The sequence below is a fragment of a genome, unplaced genomic scaffold, assembly GCF_019419815.1.
Source record: "Pyrus x bretschneideri cultivar Hongxiangsu unplaced genomic scaffold, Pyrus_bretschneideri_v1 Contig33, whole genome shotgun sequence".
In the NCBI taxonomy this organism is placed as follows: domain Eukaryota; kingdom Viridiplantae; phylum Streptophyta; class Magnoliopsida; order Rosales; family Rosaceae; genus Pyrus; species Pyrus x bretschneideri.
Genome location: NW_025999646.1, coordinates 406,947 through 427,083, shown reverse-complemented (window position 1 = coordinate 427,083; position 20,137 = coordinate 406,947). Strand labels below are relative to the sequence as shown.

Sequence of the window (20,137 nt, the reverse complement as noted above, 5' to 3'; positions counted from 1 at the left end):
AGCTATGATCATTTCGAATAATCATCCTTTAGGTCTCCTTGTTTTGGCCTGCCGAGAATTGCTTTCAAGATATTGGCAATGCAAACTTTGGCGTGTCTACGAAGAAAAGAACTTTGTGGCGGACAGTTTAGCAACCTATAGTCTTGATTTAGATTTAGGTATACTCCTCCTTGTTCAGTTAGGTTTATTCGTAAGGATCGACTTCGGAGAATATCAACTCTGATGGCCGATGGTATTATGGGATTACTGCAGGCCCCCAATTGCAATTTTCTCCATTTCTATTGGACCATTAGAAGAAGTTACGAAATAATTGATGCTTTCCACCAAAAATTGAATACAAAAATATCAACCAGTATCTCTTTCATCAAACAATCTTATAATTTAATTCAATTGTTAATGTTTTCACAATTGTTTTATGTTTAATTTTGTGTTGTTCTTATCTAATTTTTGGTTCCATATCTAATCATGTTAGATTAGATGTGTATTTTATGTTAGCTAGAAAACAAATACGATTTAAACAAAATTAGAAAACACATGCATCACAATAAGTTACCCATAATTGCAATCTAATTTAAAGGGAAACAATGAGGATATAAATCCGGGTGAGGAACGTTGTTGTAACCAACTATATATATACGCTACTGACTCATACGGTATCTCGTATGTCAACTCTAAATTATATACGTAATTGACACATACAGTATCAGATCTGAAAACTCAAAATTATAACTTGGAGCTTGAAAAAAAAAAAGAATCTTAATATTCTAACTTGGACCTTGAAAAGTAAATAAATCCCTAATAAATCACATAAAATCCAGAGAGTAGAGATTTGGAGACAAATTCTAAATTGGAGCTTGAAAAATAAATTGGGATGTGCTACCACACACTCATTTTTACTTCTCACACTCTTTGTTAATTTCTGTCATCTGATCTTCTTCAATTTACTCGATCCAACGATCGAAAATTAAAAGGATGCGTGAGAAGTTAAAAAGATGTGTGGAGATCACATCTAAAAAGGAAAACCAATGAAAAAGGCTTGAAAACTTTGAGTTTTAACGATAAGAATAAAATAAAAGATAAAGTGAATAGTGCAAGATTGATTTTTTTGTTGTTGAAATTTCCCTGAATTAAATCCCAAATATCTGTGCGTGGGTGAATCATTTTCAACCAAGCCCGCCCGAGTCTGACTACGCAACACATGTCCAACTCTGCCTCCTGCTCGCTGTAATCTGCGACGTTGATTCTCTCCCCTCTTTTATTTCCTCGCGCCTTTTCGCCTGGCTTCCCAAGCTCCCAACAAACCGACCGAATCAAACTCCTCCACCCCCAACCGCCTCTCTCTCTCCCCTTCTCTCTCTCTCTCTCTCTCTCTCGCTCTCCTTCGCATTCCTCTCTTCGAAAATCTGCACCCATGTATCTTTCTCTGCATTAAAGAGTTGAAAGTTGTGAATTTTGCGTCATTCCCTGTTTTTATTTCCTTCTTCAAGCCCCCACAATCCCATTTCTCCAAACCAGCACAAAAATCTCCGGTTTTCCAGCTTCCCGGAGGCACCAAGAGCGGTTTTCCGGCAGACCCAGATAGAGGAAGAGCCTCTGCTTCCATTTAGGCTGCTCAGAGTTGCAAAAATTGAAAATTGACCCAAGTTCCCTGCAAACCTCCCCACAATCCCATTTCTTCAACCAAACAAAAAATCCCGGTTCCCAGTTTTCCGGTTTCCTGGCGACACCAGAAGCGGTTTTCCGGCGGACCCAGATGGAGAAAGAGCCGTTGCTGCCATACGTAGGCAGTCCGAGAAGAAAGCTGCCATCTTTATCGAATCTCTGGCCACTTCCAGAAGACGATGAATTCACTATCTCTTTAACGTCTTCGGAGTTCAAAGACCGTATAATCTTTGGCCCTGCAACTGCTTCGCCTCGAGATTCTTCACCTCTCGTCGATGCATTGACTCTGCCTATCCATTCTCCAAGAACTTCAAGACCCCCTTCGTCTTCTTCTCTATTGGACTCCATAGCCACAACCCACAGGACCCACAATCCCAACAGCCACCAACCCCGCAATCATGGCTCATCGACCCCAATTACTCGTGGAGCAAAACCAACCTCCACCGCTCGAAAACAGCTCCTGCCATGGCCGTGATCAACGAGGTGGCCAACCGGCGGTCTGTTCCCAGACCCCAGTTCGGTTCGCAGTCGATTGTAAGACAAGCTGTTGTACTTCTTGTTATATATCTTGCATTGGGTGTGATTATATATTGGTTTAACCGTGATCATTTTGCGGCTCTGGAGACGCACCCTGTGGTTGATGCATTGTACTTCTGTATTGTGACAATGTGCACAATTGGGTATGGAGATATTACGCCTACTACTACTGCAACCAAGTTGTTTTCGATAGCGTTTGTGTTGGTGGGGTTCGGATTTGTAGACATTTTGCTGAGTGGGATGGTTAGTTATGTGCTTGATTTGCAAGAGAATTATTTATTGAGGAGCCTTAAGGGTGTGGGTGAGAAAAAGGAGTCTTACATATTTGATGTTAAGAAGGGGAGGATGAGGATTAGGATGAAGGTGGGATTGGCATTGGGAGTTGTGGTTCTTTGCATCGGGATCGGTGTGGGTGTTATGCATTTTGTGGAAAAGCTTGGATGGTTGGATTCATTTTATCTTTCGGTTATGTCAGTTACCACAGTTGGGTATGGCGATCAGGCTTTTCAGTCTTTACCAGGCCGCATCTTTGCTTCAGTTTGGTTGCTTGTGTCGACGCTTGCAGTTGCTCGAGCATTTTTGTACTTGGCTGAGGCTAGGGTGGATAAACGGCATAGGAAGATGGCGAAGTGGGTTCTTGGTCAGGATATGACGGTTTCTGAGTTTCTTGCTGCTGACATTGACAATAACGGCTTTGTGAGGTATGTGTTATTATCACATCTTTTGACATTTTGATCTGTTTTGTTGTTTGAGATTGTTGTCTTGTTAGATATGAATATGGTCATCAGTGGTATGTATAATTGGATGTACAGGCCAGAACTGGTATTGAATTAGCCTTCTTCGCTTAATCAAATAACTTTGGCATGTTCCGAGCTTAGTAATCTACAGCCGTTAGCATTGACTAGATATTCATAAAATACCTATTTGAGTAACTAGATTTTGGTAGACCACTTACTAAGTTTTCTGAAACCCAAGACCTTCCATTTGACTGCCACAATTAGGGCTGGTTTAGGTTTGGTAACCGAATCGAAAACCCAAAACCAAAAACCGGACTGAATGAGTTCGGGAATGGAAGGTCTATACTGAAACCGAACTGTAATTTTCAGTTTCCCAAAATTCGGTAAACTCGAAATAATTTCGGTATTCCAATCGGTTTGGGAAAGATCCATCGACAAAGGAGGAGAAATTGCTGGAGGATTTAAATTGCTTCAAACTGCAGGATGATTCAAATTTTAGCAACAGCCTCTGTAAACAAGAAACAACAGCAGCCATCAAATTCTTAAACCCTGAAATTCTGAATTCGTCCCCTAATTCCAATTCAAAATCTCCAAATCAAAATTCTAATTCCATTTCAAAATCCCTAATTTAATCATTCCTAATAAAAAACACAAATTGATTCCGAGTTGGGGTGAAATATCTTACCTTCCACACTTGGAATGGCCGTTGGAGCTGGAAGATCTTCTGCGGCTGTTCACTGTGATCTTCTGCAGCCGTTGGAGGTGAAATTTCTCACCTCAATTTTGTGAAGAAACTAAGAAGGAGAGGGAGGGAGAGTTGACTGTGGTGTGGTGTGGTATGGCAGGAGGGGAGAGAGAGAGGATGTTGGAGTCGAGAGAGAACTGAGGTGAGGTCGAGAGAGAGAGTTGGGTTTAATTGAACGGTTAAGATTTAATCTCAAGCAATCGGACAGCAATAATAATTTAAATTTATATATTTTTTAAAATTAAAATTATATATATAATTAAATTTGGTCTGGTATTGCCGAATGTACAGCTCTATGGTCCCAATTCCCGTACCAAAGTTTCGGTTCGGTTACAGGGTTATGGTTTGGTATTGTCAGTTCGGGTTTTTTTTTTTTTTTTTGGGGTTGGATTCTGGGTTTTTTTTAGTCCTAGCCGTAATGCATAAGCGTTTAGGAGTTAGGAGAACTAATGAATGTAAATTATGGATATAATAAGTGAAACTTTGAAAGTGAAGCTTGTAGATTGCAAATAACAGATCAATTTCTGCTCATTTCGAAGGGCTGTCTAACTGCATGAGGACTGAAAAGAATCATACGAGAGATCATTGGCAGATAATATGAAATGAGGCTGTGCAGAAATCCTCCTTCCCCATTCTCCTTATCATGTTTGCTCAGTCCTCCTCTACTGGTCTTAACAACTTAGCGTTTCAATTGTGTTGAGCTCTGTAAGGTATATTCTTTTCTGAACGTCGTCTTAGGTCAAACTGTATATGAGTTGCAACTGGTAATTTGATATCCTGCTTAGTGCTTTTGCCGTACAGTCTTTGAAACTTAATATATAGCATTGACGTGCAAAATCATAATATCACCATCTTGATCCTGAATTTATTTTATACCGAGCTTTAGATTACGTATTTTGGAGTTCAAAGCTTGGAACCAGAGGTTTGACTCAGCTTTTCTATCTGTAACAGTGAGTGAAGTAAATATATAACAAACACTTTAACTCTTATTGGTACCCAAATTCTTGGCGACAAGGAGATTATGAGCACAGAAGTTTTTGACAAGTGCTTAGGTTTCACCAACTTTGCAGAAGAATAAAATGACTAGTTGAATATGTGACCCCGGCGATCTGCCCTAATTGAGGTTGAGTTACTTGTATAAGCTGTCTCAGTGCTACGCAATAATGTGATTTAGATTTTCTTTCTTCGTATTGGATCGTAGTAATCAATAGTGTTAGCATATTATTCTTACACTAAGGAACTTTTATTCAGAAATGCCACTAGCTTTGCTTGTATGACTTCATTTATTTGTGACTTGGTTCGACTTCTTTCCATTTTCTGGAGTTTTCGACTTATTTCTTTGGTAATTATGAGTTGCAGCACTGCAAGTAGTCAAGTTTATTTTGGCTAACTTTATCGTGTTTGTGTGTGCAGTAAGTCGGAATATGTCATATACAAACTCAAGGAGATGGGAAAGGTATCAGAGAAAGATGTAATGCAGATCTGCACCCAATTTGATAGGCTAGACACAGGAAACTGCGGAAAGATAAGCCTTGCTGATCTCTTGAGTCGACATTGATATCCAAGTCACTTACGAAGTATGAACTTTGCTGCCAGATCCGTTGGTACTCTTCCTCTTGCCCATGCATCCTGAGCATCAAGTCAATCTTTCGTACTTCAAACGTTGATGCGTGGTAAGCCTCGCAGATGCATTTCCTGTTAAGTATACAACAGTCAACAAATCAAATGTCAATGTAGACGAGTAGCGTTTATATTGCCGAAATGAATATAAAAGATGAAAGCTCAGAAATCAACCAAATGATACTTTTTGCTGCTTCGTAACTGTAAATTAGTACGAATGAAGGAGAAAGAACCTTGATTACGTGACGAGCTCACTTCGCTTTCTTTCTTTGTTGCACGGAGATCAAGTTTTTTATAATCACAAATATGAACACTTTGGTAGATTGATTTTGTTGAAATGTTGTTTTTCTCTGCATCAGCAGGTTAGGACTTGTGTAACATCCTCATTAATTTTTAAGAATGACATTATTTATCTTTCTACACATATTTTCTCCCTTAGAGAACAAAGTGACTGTTATCACTTACCACTATAACCACTATCCTTATATTACCACGCCATTACCACCATCATTGTTGCCACCACCACCAATGTTGTCGTAGTCACATCGTTACCGCCACCACCACAACTGCCACCACTAGCACTACAACTACCATTACCATCACCATTGTTGTTGTCACCATTGCCATAATCGTCACCACCGCCACTGTTACTATCATCATAACTACAACCGCCATCACTGCCACCCCAATCACCACTGTTGTTGCCAACACCTCCCTTTGCATCCCAGCCGTCACACCCCACTACGAGCACCACCGCCAACCCTTATAATTGCTAATGTCATCACCATCACCATCACCATCACAGTCACTATCGTCCACACCATTGCCATTGCCACTGCTAATGTCATCGCCTTCACCACCACTGTCATCGGCACACCGTCTACGATTGCAGCCACCAGCCTTACACCACTATTGCCATCACCACTACTAGTTGTCACTGCAACCCCCAACAATGATGCAATCGCTACCACTACCTCTGCACCCCAACCACCACACCCCTACCCTACCATTACCTCTACTACCCTCTACACCGCTGTTAATGCCACCATGCGCATATGTCAATTTTTCATTATATGCAATTATATCACTTTAATGTTAAAATTTACTATACTTTTACTGTTTTACACTGTTTTCATACTCAGTACTTTTAAAAAAATACAATTTATCAAACGTTCAGTTGCTTTATTTTACAAATGATTATTCTTTACAAAACACAACAATTCCAAACTCACTTAAGGAAGTGATTTTTGCGTTCTCTTTTTTCTCCCCATACTTCCCCTTTCTTTATTTTCGAATTAAATGAATCAAAGGAAAATTAAGAAACATAGACAATAAAATGAGTGCAAAATGAAAAAAATTAGAGTGAAAATCACTGTCATTAATTTATTGAAATTATGGCATTTGTATATCAAAATAGCCTTTATTCTGCCGCCCAACGACATGAATTTTCCGTCACGCACCAACGCAGACCTAAATTTTTTGGAAACAAAGGTGAAGTTGAATGTGTGGAAAAAGATGATTCAAAAAGGGTCAATATGTATGGTATATTTGACTGCATACTTTTTGAAAGTTCTGCTTCCAAAAGTTGTGCATTTCCAATACGTAATAAACCCAAAAGTTGTGCATTTCCGACTCTTGGTTTACCAATTATTCTCTCACATAATTATAAAAAGTGAATTTGAACGAGTAAATCTGCTACTGCTACAAGTATATATTCTGCTGTGAACTTTGATTCTGTCGGTTTCAAAAGCTTGATCAGCAAAGCAATAAGCACTCATAATCTCTTGCGACTTATTCGGGTGATTGAATTGAAAGGAGACCAAGGACTGGATATATTGCTTTATTCTTTCTCCCTTCAAAAAGTTGCCTTTTAGAATAATGAAACAGGTCCTTTTCTTTGAAGTGTTCGAGAGTCTGATAGAAACGTTCACGAATTCGAAACTAAGCAAGAGTACAAGTAGTTTATAGTGTGATTGCTAGACGGTCGTATGTTGTTAATTCATGTGTTCAGTATTTTTATAAACAATATTTTTTAGATACAACAAGGATTGAGATCACAATTACATTGAGTCTTGGATGAGAACGTTCTGAACAATGTCACGAGGATCCTAACCATATTCAAATAATTGATGTCAGAGGGATCTTTAAATCATACTCAAAATGTCCTAAATAATGTATGTTCAATATTTTTTAAGGGGATGTCATATATAGATAACTAAGACCAGAATGTCACTGATTCTTAGATGAGAACATCATGAATAATGTCAGGAGAAACCTTATGTCATACTCAAGTCATTGCATACACTAAGAGTTTCTCTAATCTATGGACAATCCTAATTTACTTCCTTAAATAGCTACACATATGTATTATAACATAAGTAAATTAGAAACATCGTGTGATGCACGCAAAAATTATGCCGAAGATTCTTCATATATATACCAAGTCTCTCTCTCTCTCTCTCTCTCTCTCTCTCTCATATTAGAAACTAATTAACTTAAAGGAATCATCATAGCAAGACTTGAATTCTATAGCTTAAGTAGACTGTTGTTAGTATTGTTTTTGACTGACTGGGAAACAAAGACCATGCTCGATTTGAATCTACAGAGATTACCCTAACTGGGAGGAAAAACTACAAAGAATGCAAACATATATTTATTTACAAAAACATATTACGGCAAGGCCGAGTCAACTTAATCAACTATTTGCAACTTATGCTAATGAGTAGTGACAGTGTCAAAGAAATAATACATTAACAATTTGGTAAAAGGAAGGTCTTGTATTTCGTTTTCTGTTCTTTGCTAGTTAGTAAAATGGTGGGGGCATGGCATTATGCTAATTAGAAATTTCAAATTGTATAAATAAAGTAAAAAGGAAAGTTGCAGTTGTTAGAACTTAGAACCAGTCAAGTAGATTTTTGACCTCTTGAAGAATCTTTCAATGTGGGGGCTCCTTTCCCATCTTGTGTCTTGCTTATTAAATTTGCAATTTGCATCAGAAATCTTAGTTTTCAGGTACATCCCAAATATTCTCACACATACACACACATATATGTATATATTTATATGTATGTGGAAATACTTTGACTGGAGTGGATGGTGAATAGTCATTTCCAATGTTGACTTTGGCTTTCAAGTCAATTGTCAGGATTTAAAAACATTAGCCTTAGATGGATAAAAGTTCTGTTGAATTGAATTGTCAGCATTTCTTCAGTCATATCATGTATAGTTTAAATACAATTTGTATTGAAGCTGACTGGAAAAGGAAGAGAGAACTAATGGAGAGAAGAAAAAAATGTTGTGCTAAGTAAACTTTTTTGAACGAAGCTATATCTGGAAGAGAAGCGGTTCATTACTACTGCAAATTGGCTTTTGTAACTTTGCTACATGTAAACTAGCTAGTTAAAAGTAACCTATTGTTTGCTTGTATTTCAGTACTTCGAAACGGCTAATTTTAATACATTACTATCTCAATACTATTTCTTTAACGTGCGAGTACATGTTGATTGGATTTTTATGTAGTTCCAATCTTAAAAAAAAAGAAAAAAAAAATACTAGAGAGATCACATTTTTATTATGAAAGTGTGGAATCTGAGACAATTGATTGACAAGTGGGGCATTATCAATCGACCAACTATCTCACATTTCGTAAAATAGAAGAATCTCATTTCTAGCTAAATGGGCATGCATGTACGTGTGCATATTAACCAAAAAAAAGGTCTGATGTATTATGTGTATGATATATACAAATGTGGGATTGCTTGCTTGGTGTACATATAATTTGGGTAACAGTGAAGCTTGTGATATATATTAATCTACATATAGGTGCAGATAACTTAAACTTGTTAACTTTCATTCCTACAAGTTAGCATGCTGATTCTTGTCTTGGAGTTCCCCCTTATAATTTTACGACCATACGCAAAGTAATAAGTACATATGCATTATTGTCCGTTTATAGGCCCTCTTAACTATATCAATTATTGAGCAGAAAGTTAGGCACACACTGCTATATATCTTGATGAACTGGAATTCTGATCCATTGATTAATGTGTGGCTGTGTTATCCGTATATAGATTACTCATACTAATATATATTTACACACACACATATATATATATATGTATATATGTATACATGAGTGTGTGTGTGTGTACCTTGGTGTAATTAACCACGGCTGATACATGATACAACAACCCTAACATTTTCTTTTCGCTAATAATCAAACTTTGATATATATTAATATCGAAACTTTCGTCAGTGACTCAGTCTTAACTAACAGTTGATGAAGATAGTATATATTAGTGCAATTTGTGGTTTAAATTAGCAACAAGACAACATGATATATCACATTATTTGATAAGACATTAAAAAGAGAAAAAGAAGAACCGTAAACCCTAAAGCCGAAGGCACCAAGCTGCATCTAACCTTACCTGTATATGTTTTTGCTGTCACGTACCTTGGCTAAGAAGCCATGCAAGGGTAAAAAAATCAATAAAATGTTGGACAACTTCAAGGGTAGCAAACATGGGAGTAGGGGCACTGTTTTAAAAATCCTCGTCTAAGCCCACTTAGGCGCTAGGTGGCTGGTCATTGCCTCGATTAATCTTTAGGCATTTGAAAATTATGAAAGTGTACCTAAACCCACTTAGGCTCCCGCCTAGTCCACCTAGGCACCCGTCTAGCATGCCTAGGTCGTGACTCTCACTTAGACAGAAAATTAACAACTTTGATTTTGCATTTTTTTTTTGTCAATAAGATGAAAGAAATTTGTTGAATACTTGGATGAACAGTCATTATATGCTTTTTTCCCCATGTTTTCAATATCCTCTAAAACTTTATAATTTATGTATTTCGATACAATTATGGGTTTTTTTTAAAGTATAAATAGCCCTTATTTATACAGTATATAGTTAAATTTACTTAAATCCTCTTAGTCCGCAGACCTAGCCGCTAGGCCCCAACCCACCGTCCGACTAGCGCCTAGCGTCTTTTAGAGCCTTGAGCAAGGGCAATAACTCTTAGTCGTACTTGTGTAGTTTGTTCACGGATGAGAGACCGTTATTTTATTAATATAAGTTAGTAATTTTATCTAGTGCACAAATCCATTGTGCACAATATAGTTGATAAGTACGATTCAAAATAGCAAACATAATGAGTATAGGGGCAATAGCTTTTGCTCATTCTGAACTAGATTATTCACAAATGAGAGAATGTTACCTTATTAATATGTGATTAATACGAGTAACTTGCACAATCCACACCTCCATATATAGCATACAATATGATAGATAAATTGTCATATCCCGGCCCGGGCCCCCACCACATTCCGAGCTCGACTCCACCGTAGCATGATATTGTTCGGTTTGGGCCCCAACCACGCCTTCACGGTTTTGTTTTTGGGAACTCACACAAGAACTTCCCAGTGGGTCACCTATCATGGGAATGCTTTCGCCCCCAACTCGCTTAACTTCAGAGTTCCGATGGAACCCGATGCCAGTGAGCTCCCAAAACGCCTCGTGCTAGGTACATATGGGAATTACATATAAGGCTTACAGGATCCACTCCCTTGGGCGATGTGGGATTTTACAATCCACCCCCCTTAGGGGACGAGGACCACACCCTCACGGTTTTGTTTCTGGGAACTCACACTAGAACTTCTCAGTGGGTCACCCATCATGAGAATGCTCTTGCCCCCAACTCGCTTAACTTCGGAGTTCCGATGGAACCCAATGACAGTGAGCTCCCAAAAGGCTTCGTGCTAGGTACATATAAGAATTACATATAAGGCTTACGGGATCCACTACCCTGGACGATGTGGGATGTTACATAAATGTCACTCAAAAAGTTCTATTGTGTATGTAGGGATAAGATAGTTTATCACTAATGAGAAGTGATTAGGCGGATGGCAACTAAAGCATAGGTTGGATCGATGCTGCTTGGTGCCTTTAAATTAGAGGTTTGGGTGCAAATTAACCCAAATGTGTCTACATCCTAAAGATTCTTTTTTTTCAGTGTGCACACCTAACAAGAAACCTGCCCTCTACTACATCGATAGGGACTTCCATTACCAATGCCAAAGTCCCTAATTTATGTCACTTATTGTGGACGCAACTAATTAAAAATAGGTCAACAATCTCATGCTTTTCTTCTTTTAGTCTCTTTTTTACATTAAAAGTCATCCCTCTTAAGCAACCGCCCCAACCCATCCATCAGATTGATTTACACTTTTATTTAATTTAACTAGCTTAAACTATGTACTATCTCTCCGTAATTCATGTATCTATGCTTAGTAACTCTTGATTAATTTATCTAGTCAAAATACACAAGGTAATTACCCTTCTGATTCGACATTAATCTTCCAAATTACCTTCATAGTTTTTCGTTATAAACATGATGATATAGTCATGACGCACCAGTAGTCATTGTGCACGTCATGTGTGTTTATTCTTCATCTTCTTTTTTTAAGTAGAGACTAGCTAACACATTTCATAACATGAGTAATGGATAGCTCGATTTAAGGGTTTGGGTGCTAAATTAATGGTGCAGAATATGAACGAACTACTTAAGAATTTTCAAGAAAATTCAGTTTAATTTAATTTAATTATTTGGTATTATTAATTAAATTATGAGACAGATGTTCAGAGCAAAAGAGATAGAAGAAGACTTGAAAAGATACTTTAAGAAAAGACATGAAGTACTTGAAGCTAACAAAACACTTGGCAGAAAGCCAAGCGCAATTGCATTTTAAAATTCATACTACCGACCCAACTTAATAAAATAAAACTTTGTTGTTGTTGTAGTTACTAATTAAGTTAATTATTTAGTTGCATGCATTATGCATGTAATGTCTAGAGTCATATAATATAATATTGCTCCTTTAGACAACAAATCAAATTGCCAAAAAAAAAAAAAAAAAAAAAAAACTTGAAATTAACAAAAGGGATCTAATGTCACTCTCAAGCATAGTAACTAGGTGGCCCTTGAATTTTCCAAGTTTGACCAAATCTCACAAAGTTAATTGAATTGAATTGGTCTATCTCTCATAATTTCAATTGGCTTATGATGTTTGCCAGCCACAAAAGTTTAATTTTGTTGACTAAGTAAAAGTTCAAATGTGTTTGTAATTTTACATCTTTCTTCCTTCACATAAAGTAGGCGGTGATACATATGTAACCTTTGCTCTTTTTTCCTTTCCCACGTTTATATGGTTTATATGTACAGTTATTCAAGCTAAACACCTAATTAAGCTTAAACATGCAATAGATTTTGCACATTGCTTCAAGTAGTTCATAGAGCATTCTTTTTTCCTTTTTTTTTTTTTTTTTTTGGAAAGCTGCGGCATATATTGATCATAGAAGGGAAAAACATAAACAATACAAAAGCTGGGAGAAAAACGCACCAGCACACTTACAACCTATTATCCGCTAACAGAACATCTAAAAGGATATTAGGGGGCTCATCAAACCAGACACGGTTCAAAGAGCATCTAATTAATCTCTATCGTGGTGGGTGCTTCTGTGCCCATCAAGGGGCAACTACCAACTCACCACTAATGCATGGAGTTGCTGCCATTTTAACTAATACTCTCGTATCTGCCAATAACCTCAACTTAAGTTGGTGTTAACTATGACAGGTTTATCCACGTGTATATACACGTATTAGCCCCAATAATTCTTTGTTTTGTTTCTTCAATATTTTAATCCTCTTTTATCTGTATTCAACATTTAAAAGTAAGTTCGTTCGAAAAATATTTCAAAGTAGGTGTTATTTTGTGCATAGCTACTATGTGGTTGATAAGTTGACAACAGTTTGGTTTTGAGGAAGACTAGCTAAGAGGTTTTTTTCTTTTTTTGGTTAGACATCTTGGATGTTATGTCTCCCAATGTAAATCTACCTACCCACATATACACGTCAACAATAATGTATTGAATTAATGTATTGAATTATTGGTTCAAATAACCGGCTTTAGCAAGCAATCCATCATATGTACAAAAATCTTAAACTTCCGTTGTGTTTTTTTTTTAAGACAAGAAACAATAGCAAGATTTCATTGATCAACAAATACAATTACAAGAGGTGTCAAATAGATAAATTCTCTAATGACCGATAGTTTGATCCGGAGATAATTTACATAGACATAGAAAGAGTAGAACCCCTAGATGACCACCATAAAAACAAAAACCACTGAGAACTACTGATGTAAATTTGTCATAATTAATAACGGCGGACGCGTAGAAACTACCAGTCAAACAAGGAGGGTTAGCCGCAAATCTGACCAAGACGACGTTATCGCCACAGATCGGACCAAGTACGACGGCTCAGCCGTGGGAACCACAATGGAAACAAACTAGAAGGGTGGATCCGGTCCACCGACAACCCAACACGCCAAAGCAAAGGAGAACCTGTGCCTAGCTCCGAATCAAGGTGATAATACCTCGAAAAGGAGCAAAAACGCCATCCACGCCAAAGGTTGGGTACCCCAAAATTTGGTGGAGAAGGGGAGGCGCTGGTATATGAAAATACAGAAGGATAGGCCAAGGGGGTGCAAGGAAAGAAGAAGGAGGGGCTGCACCGACCCCAAGACGGAACAAGGGGTCGGTGGCGAGGACGATGGTAGATCTAGGGTTTTTCGTGGTGGGGTCAGGGCTTTTAGGGAGAAAGAGAGTCAGTAGCATGAGTTGGGTTTTTTAACTTGCTTAGTTCTTGTATACATATGGTCGAAAAACTTTGCCATTATACGAACATTGTTTTTCTTCTTACAGTTGATAGAGCTTAATGTGAATCATATACCTCATTTTACTCTTTCTACTTGTGTATTATCATTACATTTTTTTTTTCTTTTGGTAAAATTAAAGTCAATTCCATTCTAGCATTACTATCAGAAGAAGTGACAATAAGGTAAGAAGGAAAATAAAATCTATTAATAGAGACATAAAGTCTAGTCCTGATCATGATAATAGTCATAACGAACAAAACCTCCAATAACCAATACAAGGCAAACAAAAGATAACCTATCTAAAGCGGTAGTGTGGAAACCTTACATAATCACGAAGATAATACGAACAAATTAAAGCAAGGTGAGAATCTCACCAAACAAGACCAATAAAAAGGAGAACCATGATTTGCAAAATCATCAACAAAAATGTGAGAAGACCGAATAATTATTAATTTAAAACTTTTAGGTCTTACAAAATATTCTCTTGACTAAAAATATTTACTTGTTAGGTTTTAATTGGTTTTTAATACTATATACGTACGTCGATGACAAGATCTGTCACTGTTATATAGAAGGCTATACATGTATGTCCATCTAACATGATAACCGTATATATGGCCCCATACCAGTTACGTACGCACCTGAATGTTTATATAAATAAACATTTTCAGTGGACGGTAGTTGGGAAAAAAATAAACAAAAAAGAGCTCCCAATTCTCAAACGATCCTTAAATCATAGAAAATGAGCTTTAATTTGCTAAATTAATCAAGAAAATTGCATTGACGTGAGAGATCAAAAGCACAGTGACGACATAAGAATTTCCAGAAAACACAGACCAAAAAAATGAAGGAAAAAAAAAAGGATTAGCAAAAAATAAATATGAATGAGGACGATGAGGAGAGACGACAAGAATCACAGAAAGGCAGAGGATACAGAATTCAGGGCTGACGTGGGTTTCCCATCAGCAGAGACAAGCACGTGATTTTAACGATGAGTGGGGTCTGCCACGTGCCCCCAGTGGTGCCGACTAGACTACGGTCAAATACCGGTGCAACTTGATCCACGCATTGCCTAATATTCCAAACACTAACTTTGAACAATTGACCGCACATGGAAATAATCCAAACGAGGCATTTCAAATTAACCTTGTACAATTATTGGTGTTACAAACATTTACCCCACTTCTTTTTTCTTTTTACCTGGAGATATTTATAGTAAGCAACAAAATTACATTGTTGGATTTCATTTTATCTGTTCTAATTACATTTCTAATAGTTTGATGAGAGAAGAGTTACTGGATTTAATTTTACTTCATTTTTTCATCTTGAAACGTCAAAATTTAAGAAAATAACTTGTTCGTACCATACTTACCAATTCCGAAACAATCAAGCACCGATCAACTTCATACATGCATGGACCCACTTAGGGGTTTAGGCTGAGGCACCCCTGCCGAACAACGAGAGTTTCCCTCCAACCAGAAGGCCAATCATAGCACGACACATGTCAACATCAGAATAAATCTCATAAAGTCCCACATCGACCGCGGATAAAAGCTAGAGACTCTCCTCAACTATAAAAGGAGACCATTCTCCTAAAATTAATCTGAAATATCCTTATTGTACCTAAACTAGTAATTAGAACCCATTGATGATAATTATGCTCAAACTTATGTATTTGTGTAAACCCTTCACTATTAATGAGAACTCCTCTACTTCGTGGACGTAGCCAGACTTAGGGTGAACCACGTACATCTTGTGTTTGCTTCTCTATCTCTATCTGTTTATATATTATCCTCACCAGGTGACTAGAGCAATCGAGCGAAGGTCATAAACTTGATATTTTACACTATTCCAAAGTCTCACCGATTTTGTGCATCAACATAATTAATTTGTATTTGGAAGTCACGTTGGCAAAATCTAAAATCCATTACATATTACTTTGTCAATGTTTTTTTTTTTTTTTTTTAGTTTACTTAAACTTTTATGCTAGGAGTATCCTCAAGGGCATGTTTGGTCACACCAAAATCTAAAATCCATTACATGTTACTTTGTAAACGTTTTTTTTTTTTAGTTTACTTAAACTTTTATGCTAGGAGTATCCTCAAGGGCATGTTTGGTCACACCAAAATCTCAAATCCATTACATGTTACTTTGTCAACGTTTTTTTTTTAGTTTACTTAAACTTTTTTGCTAGGAGTATCCTCAAGGGCATGTTTGGTCACATATTTTAACAAAGTAAGATAGTAGTTTAAATTATATGAGATAAGCAAATGTTATGTATACGATACCTTGAATTAAGAATTAATCAAACTAATTGATGTAATAAGTGTATGATCAATTAATGTTGTCAAGGAATATGCCTTCAATATTGTTTCTTTGTTCGTATGAATAAACGGATAGCAAGGACTAAAAATGTTTCCATTTGAGGAGGCACTTTTTGGTCCTCTCAATTGGAAGGTGCTTTGTCAACCTCCATAAAAGTGATAGCTAACAAAGTCCATTCAAACTTAAAGGCTCTCTCTCTCTCTCTCTCTCTCTCTCTCTCTCTCTCTCTCTCTCCTCCCATTATTATATATATAATGATCAAATCATAATGTATTTTCCAAACCAAACCACATTTAGAGAGAGATATTTCAAGTCTTGAATCAAAGAGTAGTAGTCCTCCAAACCAAAACCCTTCTTTCTTCTTTCTGTCTTTGCTGTTCTTCTTCTTCCATGTCTGATCAGGAACCTAAAGACCTTTACTACCATGACCTATTTCAGTATGAAGATCATGATGGTGGGATGGTCGGCATCAACAACCACCCAAATTTGCAAGGGTTTGATGTGAATCCTTCATACATGAACCTAACAGAGTGTTTGAAAGGATCCATGGACTATAATTCACTTGCAACGGCTTTTGGCTTGTCATCTTCAACCTCTGAAGCACTATTTTCGTCTATTGAAGGAGATCAAAAGCCTGCTAATCATCTTGGATACTCAGGTGGTGGCGGAGGCGGTGATGTGACTCCTTTGACGCCAAACTCTTCCATGTCGTCTTCTTCAGCTGAGGTTGGTGCTGATGAGGACTGTGGTAAGAATAAGAAAGATAGGCAGCCAAAAGGGTCATCAGAAGATGGAGGAGATAGCTCTAAGAAAGTGTAAGTTTGAATTGAATACATATAATATTGTCTAGGTTGCTTCAGTTAGTTAAGAGCAATCTTTCTTGCATTCGAGATCTTGAGTTCAAATCTCCCTTATCTAATATAGCTTGTATCAATTAAAAGAACAAGGATACTTTCTAAGTAATTAATGACATATTCATATACCTGATCTGATCGTGTTTGATATATTTGATAACCAACAGGAGCAAACTAGCAAAGAATAAGGGAGAGAAAAAGCAAAGAGAGCCACGATTTGCCTTCATGACCAAGAGTGAGGTTGATCATCTAGAAGATGGATACAGATGGAGAAAATATGGGCAGAAAGCTGTGAAAAATAGCCCATATCCAAGGTAATTAATTAACTAATTAACTTGGATATATAATGTGTAATTTCTATCTCATTTCTTTGTTTGCACTTGAAAGAAAACACCAAAAAACCCCCTTAAACAGGAAAAATAAGCAATATATTCGAAAGTTGACTAGTTTGTTTCATTCACGTGCTATAGTTTTCAATGATTTAATTTATTTTTTAAATCTTACTCCATCAAATTGTGCAAAATTCCTGCATAAGACATACTAATCAGTAAAACCAAAGGTTGACTAATTTGTTATAATATGATCCCAAAATTTAGTCCTATATATATTAAGTAATCTTAATCTCGCAAATTCTGAGTTATGGGTAATGAAGCTAAACTAAATCAAGAAAAAACCATTTGATTATTGCAAGATTAATTAATCCGCCAAATCTTAATTTGTTTGGTAGTAAAAATAAAAAATTTGTTGACAGAAAAAAATCTAAAAAAGATTGATTTTAGCACGACTCTCTAATTGTATATGTACTGCGGTTGCCAATTGCAGGAGCTACTACCGGTGTACGACACCAAAATGCGGGGTCAAGAAACGCGTAGAGAGGTCGTACGAGGACCCATCCACTGTGATTACGACATACGAAGGTCAGCACAACCACCCGCTTCCAGCAACCCTTAGAGGAAATGCGGCTGCAGCATTGTTCCCACCTTCTATGCTAAACCTAGCACCCGCCACGCGTACATTCTCAACCTTGGCTGCTGGTGGCCCAAGCTCTGCCTTTTCTCAGGAATTTTTGTTTCAAATGCCCCAATACATGATCAGTAACAATGCTAATCAGGGATCGTCACGAAACCCCAATTATCATCTGCAGCAGCATCAACTGCCTCATGGAGCTGCTGATCAGTATGGACTTTTGCAGGACTTGGTTCCTTCCATGTTCCTCAAACAAGAGCCTTGATGATCTCCCTCGCGATCGATCTCTAGCTCGTTAATTTGTAGATATGATTAATTATTTTATATAGTAGCTAGTCTCATGATCTTGAGTGATCATCCTTGACGTTTTTAATTAGTGAGCTAGCTAGGTTGCATATCTACGTACCCTTCACTTCTAATCATTTTAATTCCACTCATATTTGTGAAGAGTTTGACTCTTTCTCTAATCTCGCAGTGTAAGCTTTTAAGTCTTCCATTTTGGAGGTAATTTGCTAGCTCGAACTGCTACCATATATAGGAAATCAAATGGATTTGTAAGATGATGAGTTTATTTATGTATAGTGGTTCGCGAGAACGTAGTGCATGTGAATTGAGGATTGCATGCCTCATGTTTAATTGCTTGTATTATACAGGTGGTGCAACAGGATTTTCTTATCTACGTAATGTAATGCAAGATCCTTGCCGTGACAGCCTTGCTTTCATGCAGTGGGATTTTTACTGAGTTTAATATATGGTAATTTTCTTTTAGTTTCTGTGCATATTATAACTCGTTGAATAATTTGTTTGCAAATAATACGCAATTGCTACAAATTCCTTCTTGTATTATGTAGGCTGCGGGTCTACTGTCTCCAAAATATATGTATGTCTCATGTCCACATGATCATGCTGTTAAGACCCCTCTTCGACTTTCACTCAGACGTAAGAAGTAACTTTTTATTGGCTGAAACAACTTTTACAAAACATATCCTTCATCACTTAGAATTCCTATCTTATACAGAAAGTAACCGACTCACCTAACTAAGCAGCTACTCAAAATAGAATTTAGTTACAATTCCTATTGATATGATGCTGACATGTGGCATCATATCAATACCCCCCCCCACCCCACCCCCATCATATCAATTACCCCCCCTCCCCCCCACCCCCCTAAAAAAAAAAAAGAGCCTTCAATTGCAAGGCTTCAAAGATTTGTGACAATTGGAAATTTGGTCTTCAACACAGAATACACCTCCCAAGTCGCATCATACTTTGAGTGATTTTGCCATTGAACTAGCACTTCAGTCACAGCTGCATTCCCTTTTTTAACCATTCTCCTTTCCAAAATTGCAATAGGCACATCCTGTAGAATTCCAGCTTCTGTAATTACTGGAAGGTGAATCGTAGGTTGTATTGTTGACAAAAAAAAAAATTGTAGGTTGTATTGCAGGACCCAAATGCTTCTTTAAGCAAGAAACATGAAAGACAGGGTGGAATTTGGAGTTAGTAGATAACTTCAACTTATAAGCCATTGCACCAACCCTTGCTAATACCTCAAACGGACCATAAAACTTAGGTTGTAACTTGTTGAAAGGGTGAGAAGCTAGAGACAAGTGTTGATAGGGTATTAATCACAGATAAACCAAGTCACCAACATCAAAATCTCTCTCGATACGGTGTTTATCAGCTTGAAGCTTCTTTCTATTCTGAGCTGCCTCCAAATTGGCCTTGAGTAATGATAAAACTCGATTCCTCTCCTGCAAACTTCTGTCCACCATCTTCAACTTAGTAGTACCATCTTCATGAAGTGGAACTTCAAGATGAGCTTGGCCATATACCACTTCATAAGGTGTCATATTAGTGGCAGTGTGATGGTTGTTATTGTAACTCCATTCGGCCCATGGTAGCCAAAATGCCCATCTTTTAGGTTGAAGACTGCAAAAACAGCGCATGTAGGTCTCCAAACATCTATTCAGCACCT

At 37.3% G+C, this 20,137-nt stretch overlaps 2 protein-coding genes across 2 annotated transcripts; both read left to right on the top strand.

Moving 5' to 3' along the window:
• The first annotated feature begins 69 nt into the window (after positions 1–69).
• Positions 70–5,723, top strand: LOC103951246 (two-pore potassium channel 3-like). Its single transcript, XM_009362573.3, is given in 3 exon segments — positions 70–2,026; positions 2,029–2,900; positions 5,095–5,723. Coding segments are annotated over 3 exon segments (1,290 nt in total). The 5' UTR covers positions 70–1,753; the 3' UTR covers positions 5,240–5,723.
• Positions 5,724–16,603: 10,880 nt separating this feature from the next.
• On the top strand, positions 16,604–18,927 carry LOC103945049 (WRKY transcription factor 71). The gene is made up of 3 exons (XM_009355549.3): positions 16,604–17,154; positions 17,361–17,507; positions 18,016–18,927. The coding sequence occupies exons 1-3, from the start codon at positions 16,730–16,732 to the stop codon at positions 18,422–18,424; spliced, it is 981 nt and encodes a 326-aa protein (XP_009353824.2). The 5' UTR covers positions 16,604–16,729; the 3' UTR covers positions 18,425–18,927.
• Positions 18,928–20,137: the final 1,210 nt, after the last annotated feature.